Below are 7,902 nucleotides of genomic sequence, written 5' to 3' on the forward strand. Positions count from 1 at the left end.
GACTGGCCGTTTGCTTGCTGGTTCTTTTACCTTTGAGTGTCGCATCATGCATTATATTTTATGTCGAGTCTTGCTTCCTCATTCCACAAATCTTGCTCAAGCCTTTGAGGAAGATTTAATTCTGTTATGGGCCCTGCAAACTAGTCGTCAAATTGACTGGGCTCATCTTGTTCGCTACCATATGCATAAGGCATTACAGGAAAATGCACCTCTCCCTTATCCCTACCTTGTTACTCTAATTCTGCAGCACTTCAACATTCCGTTGGTTAATGAACCTTTTGTCATTGTTAAACGTTCCTTTTCCATTGGAGTTGCTGCAGTTGCATCCTTTGGGGATAGGAAGGATCTGGATGGTCAATGGATTTGTAAGCAAGACCTCCCTCCTAATGATCCCGATGAATGCACTCCTTCTCCACCACCAAGGGATCCCTCCTCTTCATTGATGTGTGATGTCCTTACTGAGCTTTGGGATCTTCGGGCCTTTGTCAGAGACCGGTTTGATTCTATGGATTCATGTATTATTCGACTTGAGGATGATATGAGCTTTTTTCATCGTTGCTTTTATCCTCTGGTTGATTCTTAGAGTTTATCCAATATCATCCTTTTTAGCATTGTGTGTCTTTACATTTCTTCATATTTCAGACTTCATGACATTGGTTATTTGAGCTTTGGTACATTTTAGTTTGTGTTTTGTCGCCTTTAAGCTTATTTTGTTTGAATGTTTAGGACTGATACTTTCAATTATTGTTGTTTGAATGTTTAGGAATAGTACTTTATATTCATGTTAATTTTGTTATGTTTAAGACTTGGTATTTTGTTATGGTACTCTGTTCACTTAAATGGTAAGAACCGAGTATCGAACTCTCGGGGAACTTGTGTTATCTAGCAAGCTATTTCGATAAATAGGCGTCTAGTATGAAAATATGATTGTGGTTATGAACAGGTATTTAAAATATCTAGGCAAAAAGAAAGAAAATCACGCAAGAGAAATACTGTGTAACAACAAGTAAAGAATGCGTTGGTCTTCCTCATAGGTTTCTGATGGTAAAAAGGATGTTCTCTATTTAACAATGCTCATGCGTTCCTACGTTGTCTCCTGGACTGCTAGACCCCGATTCCTCATGATAGCCTAGCCTAGTCCTGATCAAGCCTCGTCCACAGATTCCTCTTCTAAGACTAAACTCAACCAAGACCGCATTAAGACACACATACACAACTTAGTTCTTGTACCCCGATTCTTCGTGATAGCACAACAACTTAGTCCCATACTAACAAGGACTTTAGAATCAAACCAGTTCCCACTATTGAATGACCATAACAAAGCATGCATCTATATGATCAAGGTAAAAGCACATTGGAATGAAAAGCAGATAGCACAAAGAACGCACAAAACATCATTACATAGATAGAAATATATTTACATCAGGTACCTACAGGGATGATCCAGCAGAGGATTTAGCTTTCCATAGTCCGGAAACCTCCTTTACAACAAAGAGAAGAATAAGATGAAAGACTCCAAAAACAAAAGTGGTGAGGATGTCTCCTTCACCTCCAGGATCTCACAATCACTCACAAACTCATCTCAAGCTCTCAGAACGGCTTCCGTTTCGAACTCGTGTCTTTGCAGATCTTCACACAGCAAAATCTCTCAAAACTCTCTGGAACTTGGACCTTTCTCTCTCTAGAACCTTCGTGCATGTTGAGCTTCTCAAGAAAAGTGCCAAACTCCTTTGCAAATTTGATTTCAGGCTTAAATAGGTGGCCTTGTTCTTGCTCGTGTGCTTAGCGCAGATCTAGATCGCTTAGCGCGCATAAGTGGATTTTGGCTTAGCGTGCTTATTTCGCTTAGCCGATGAGCTAAAGCGGTGTGCTTGATGACCTAGAGCGGTGCGCTTAGCAAACTTGACAGCTCATCTTCTTCTGGATTATTCTTTTTTTTTAACATACAACTTATTTGTTGTGTGTGCTGATGCTTAACCTTTTTCTTTTCATTCTAATTGAATTTCGTCCCCAGAATTTAGAGTATATTTGCTTTGAACCATATGCTCTCCTAGAATCTAAACAAGGTATTAGGAGATAATCATTTAAAGTTCAGGGTTCAATTCATGACAAATCAATAAGCTTTATACAAGGGAGCAAAAGATACAAGTATCATTCAAGGTAAGCTATTTGGTCAAAAGAGCTTGTGTCTATACAATTCATGGCCTTCATCATGTTCTGAGTTATACAAATCATTCTATAATTCCTAAGCTAGTTTTAAAAGTTGTCTATCCTATGGTTGACCAAAATAACAAAGATAAGGATCATGAGGAACTTATTTGGATCGCTGATACAATTGACCTAATGCAGATGTTGGATTAGATGAGAGAGAGAGAGAGAGAGATGATATGGTTTATGCAGAATTCTCCAACTGTCCCTACACTCAGCACTTGTCATTGTGCTGAAGTTACACTTAACCAATGCTTTTTCGACGCTCCCGCTTAGCGAACGCTTTGCTAAGTGGGAGAGTCGTTTGGTTTTCCAAGGCCAGCCGCTTAGCAGGGCTCGCGCTAAGCGGGAGAGTCATTTGTTTTTTTTAGCACACAAATACTTACCTTAGCGAGTTAAATCTATCGCTTAGTGAGATCTACAAATCAGAAAACCTGCAACTCTCGCTAAGCCGAGATCTGAGCCCGGTTAGCAGAAATCATGTATTTTATGTGCAGTGAAGCTAGCACTGAGTGGTTAAGAGACCCGCTTAGCGCACAAGCTGCCAAAAGCAATTAAGCTTAGCGGATATATATGGCGCTAAGCTAAATCAAATCTAGTTTAAACCATAAGAATATCCTCTTAGCCAGCAAATTACATGCTCAGCCCCATGACCCTTAATTCTGACTGCAATGAATAGCGCTTGGCGACATAGGGTCTCACTTAGCCAAGTTGAAGCCATCGCTCAGTGATCAATCTATTGCTTAGTGGAATTCAACTCGAATTGATTTTTGGCTTAGCTAAACCTTGGCTGGCTTAGCGAAAATAATCAACCTCAGGTGCCAGGGTGGTGCGCTAAGCGCTTGAACTTGTGGCTTAGCGCATGAGTGATTATGCGCTTAGCGAGAAGCAGGTGCTTAGCGAAAGGACTAATTTTCAAAAAGATTTTCTAAGTTATAACTTAGTCCTTTCCCAAGAAATTAGAACCCTTAATTTCACATACAAAGATAGGTTTATATGCTCCATGTAAAGATTATTAAGCAAGTTCCTAATGACCAAATGTATGAAAAACAAACACAACAAAGATTAAAACTGGGTTGCCTCCTAGGAAGCGCTTCATTAACGTCATTAGCTTGACGCTTTTACCTCACTTGGCGATCAAATGAACAGTGTCCTGTGTCCTGATAAATTCATTTCCATGATACAGTTTTAGTCTTTGGCCATTGACAACCCATGTCCTTTCAGGATCCTGAGATTGTGGGTCATACAGCTCTTGCACCGTAAGATCGAACTTTCTTAATAACAAAGGGTCCAGACCATTTGGATTTCAGCTTACCAGGAAATAATTTCAATCTTGAATTAAATAGTAGTACTTCTTGTCCCAGTTTGAATTCTCTCTTCAACAACTTCTTATCGTGATACATCTTCACCTTTTCTTTGTAAAGTCGCGAAGATTCATAAGCTGTTAATCGCATTTCTTCTAGTTCCAGCAACTGGATCTTTCTATGCTCTCTGGATGCCTTCTCATCAAAGTTCAGAAATTTTAGAGCCCAATATGCCTTATGTTCCATTTCAACTGGTAAATAAAATGATTTGCCATATACCAATAGAAATGGAGACAGCCCAATTGGAGTTTTGTATGCAGTTCTATAGGCCACAATGCATCTTCCAATTTGGATGACCAGTCTTTTCTAGTTAATGCCACTATTTTTTCTAGTATTTTCTTTAATTCTCGGTAAGAGACTTCGACTTGCCCATTAGTTTGTGGATGGTATGGGGATGCCACTCTATGATTCACATGGTATTGTCCCAATAACTTTTGAATTGAGTATTAAAGAAGCGCGAACCACCATCGCTGATCAGTATTGGAGGTACTCCAAATCAAGAAAAAATGTTTTTCTTGATAAATTTCACCACAATTTTAGCATCATTCCTTGTAGTGGCCATAGCTTCCACCCATTTAGATACGTAATCAACAGCCACTAGAATATACTCATTCCCTGCTGATGAAGGAAAAGGGCCCATCAAATCAATACCCCAGTAATCAAAAACTTCAACTTCCATAATGTTTTGCAGAGGCATCTCATTTCTTCGAGAAATTCCCCCCATTCTCTGACATTGGTCACATTTTAAGACATGATGGTGGGCGTCTTTGAAAATTGTTGGCCAAAAAAATCCTGATTGTAAGACCTTTGGCGGCTGTTTTGCTTCCGCCATAATGCCTACCACATGGTGAATTGTGACAGTGCCACAGTATGCCTTTGGCTTCCTCACTTGTCACACATCTCCTAAGGAGGTTATCTGCACCCATTTTGAACAAGTGAGGGTCATCCCAAACATAATGTCATGCATCAGAGAAGAACCTCTTTCTTTGTTGCCAATTGAGGTCTTTAGGAATGACCCCGGCTGCCTTAAAATTAGCCATGTCTGCAAACCAGGGTCTCCCTTCAATCAAAAACAAGGATTTGTCTGGGAACTTATCTCTTATTTCAGCTTCCTTTGAGGTGACATCCTCATTCACCAATCTAAATAGGTGATCAACTACCACATTTTCATATTCTTTTTTGTCCTTGATGACCAAATCAAATTCTTGAAGCAGCAATGTCGATCTGATCAATCGTAGCTTAGAATCAGCTTTGCGCAGCAAATATTTGATTGCAGCATGATCAATGTAGATCACTATCCTTGATCCTACCAAATAAGATCAGAATTTCTCAAGTACGAACACAATTGCCAGCAATTCCTTCTCAGTGGTGGCATAGTTAATTTGCGCATCACTCAATACCTTGCTAGCATAGTAGATGGTATGAAATACTTTGCCTTTCCTCTGCCCGAGCACAGCACCTACTACGTAATCATTTGCATCACACATTAATTCAAATTCTTGTCCCCGGTTTGGTGATGTGATCACAGGAGCAGAAACCAATTTAGTTTTGAGGGTGTTAAAGGCTTCTAAACATTCGTCATCAAACACAAACACAGCCTTCTTGTTTAACAGGTTGTTGAGTAGTTTCACAATTTTGGAGAAGTCTTTAATGAACCGTCAATAAAATCCTGCATGACCCAAAAAACTGTAGATGCCTTTCACATTGACTGGAGGTGGAAGTTTATCAATAACATCTAGTTTTGCTTTGTCCACCTCGATTCCTTTTTTCGAAATCTTGTGTCCCAACATGATGCCTTCTTGAACCATAAAATGACATTTCTCCCAGTTAAGTACCAGATTGGATTCTTCACACCGCTGTAACACCTTGTCTAGATTTGCTAAACAATTATCAAAAGATGCACCAAAGACTGAAAAATCATCCATAAATACTTCAATGCATTTCTTTACCATGTCAGCAAAGATAGCCATCATACATCTTTGGAACGTAGCAGGAGCATTACATAACCCGAATGGCATGCAACGATAAGCAAAAACACTGAAGGGACATATGAAAGTTGTCTTTTCTTGGTCTTAGGGGTCTACAACAATATGATTATAACCTGAATATCCATCCAAAAAATAGTAGAAAGATTGCCCTGCAAGTCTTTCAAGCATTTGATCCATGAAGGGAAGCGGGTAGTGATCTTTTCTTATGGCTTCATTAAGCTTTCTATAGTCGATGCACATACGCCATCCTGTGACTGTTCTGGTAGGAATTAGTTCATTTTGATCATTCTTCATTACTGTCATTCCTTCTTTTTTTGGAACAACTTGAACAGGACTAACCCATGAGCTATCTGAAATTGGATAAATGAGGCCTGCCTCTAGTCATTTGAGCACTTCTTTTCTTACCTGTTCCTTCATTATAGGATTCAACCTTCTTTGAGGCTGTCGCACCGGTTTAAAATTGGCTTCCAAATTGATTTTATGCATACAATATGATGGGTTGATTCCCTTCAGATCTGAAATGTGCCAACCAATAGTCGTTTTACAATGTTTTAGAATCTGCACCAGTTGATCCTCTTCTTCCTTCTTTAAAGAGTTACTAATTATGACCGGTTTAGTCTCGTTATCTTTCAAGAATATATACTTTAGATGTGTTAGAAGGGTTTTTAATTCTACTTTAGGCATTTCTGGTGGTCTCATTTTCTCCAATTTTTCGAAAACTACACGATCAACACAATTGTCTTTCGGATCATCACACTCTTCATTATCGACTAAGTTGTCTATCTCATCACCTAATTCTTTTTCCAAAGGAAAATTTTATATCATGGTTGAAGTTGTTAATACTATTTCCTGTTCCACCTCTTCCTCCTCAGAACAAGCATCACGCATATCTAAATGTTTCATGGCCTCAAAGAGGTCAAAAGAGACTTTTTGATCCTCTACAGTGAGTTCCAATCTACCTTTCTCTATTCCTCTAACATAGTCAGCAGTAGCCGAGCAGGAGTATTCTGGAGTACTAGAGATTTTAGACATTTCCTCTTCAGTGGTCATCTGATGATGGATGGAGGTAACTTGAAAAATGCTTCCTTGATACGTTTCAATCTCTACACGCTCTTCCTCTTGTCTGGCCACAGTGTTAGCCATGTCATCCACCAAATTACTAATCTGAGTTGTAGTTCTTCTAAAAGCCTATTGCATTGACTCTATTGTATCTTTAAATTACATTAGCAGGTCATCCAGATTAATAACTCATTCTGCTTTATCATTATAATCTGGTTGCCAGCATGACTCCTAGTGATAGCCTGCAGAAGACTGGTTCCTTTGAAATTGAATTCCATGCTGTTGCATTCCATAACAAGAACCTTTAGAGATGGCTTGGTATGTCATGAAGTCTGCCAAAATACTCTCAGGATAAGGGACTCTTTCCTCTTCAAGGTATTCATACATGACTGGTTCCTGTCTCCGGTCATGGTTATTTATAGAATAAAAATAACAATTGTCTTTATGTTGCTCTCCTCTGGCTAAATCACAGTTCATTAATGGGATTGAGATAATAATCTTCATGATATAACAGTGAAGGAGTTGCCTTAGTTAGGAGTACTAAATCACCTGTATGAGAGTCTATACACGTAGAATACTAATAGGCAACAGTTATCCAGTTCAATTAGAGAAGATAAATATAACTTAAAGAACAAATATTCATAAAAACAATCAAAGAATAACAAATAAAGAATAGACACCTAAAAATGAGCTAACTGCCCAAATAAAAAGAAGCTCCCCGGCAACGGCGCAAAAAACTTGTTCGCTTCTGGCAAGTGTACCGGATCGCACAAGTAGTATAAAACGGTAAGAACCGAGTATCGAACTCTCGGGGAACTTGTGTTATCTGGCAAGCTATTTCGATAAATAGGCGTCTGGTATGAAAATATGGTTGTGGTTATGAACAGGTATTTAAACTATCTTGGCAAAAATAAAGAAAATCATGCAAGAGAAATACTATGTAAAAACAAGTAGAGAATGCGTTGGTCTTCCTCATAGGTTCCTGATGCTAAAAAGGATGTTCTCCATTTAACAATGCTCTAGCGTTCCTATGTTGTCTCCTGGACTGCTAGACCCCGATTCCTCATGATAGCCTAGCCTAGTCCTGATCAAGCCTCGTCCGCAGATTCCTCTTCTAAGACTAAACTCAACCAAGACCACATTAAGACACACATACACAACTAAGTTCTTGTACCCCGATTCCTCATGATGGCACAACAACTAAGTCCCGTACTATCAAGGACTTTAGAATCAGACCATTTCCCACTATTGAATAACCCTAACAAAGCATGCATCTACATGAT

The 7,902-nt window shown here is 39.1% G+C and overlaps 1 protein-coding gene across 1 annotated transcript; it reads right to left on the reverse strand.

Annotated features, from left to right (window-relative positions):
• Positions 1-3,334: 3,334 nt before the first annotated feature.
• LOC114420536 lies at positions 3,335-4,498 on the reverse strand. Its single transcript, XM_028386406.1, has 3 exons — positions 4,378-4,498; positions 3,561-3,763; positions 3,335-3,478 (listed from the first exon to the last, which is right to left on the reverse strand). The coding sequence occupies exons 1-3, from the start codon at positions 4,496-4,498 to the stop codon at positions 3,335-3,337; spliced, it is 468 nt and encodes a 155-aa protein (XP_028242207.1).
• Positions 4,499-7,902: the final 3,404 nt, after the last annotated feature.

The sequence above is a fragment of the Glycine soja genome, chromosome 7 (genome assembly GCF_004193775.1).
Source record: "Glycine soja cultivar W05 chromosome 7, ASM419377v2, whole genome shotgun sequence".
Lineage (NCBI taxonomy): Eukaryota > Viridiplantae > Streptophyta > Magnoliopsida > Fabales > Fabaceae > Glycine > Glycine soja.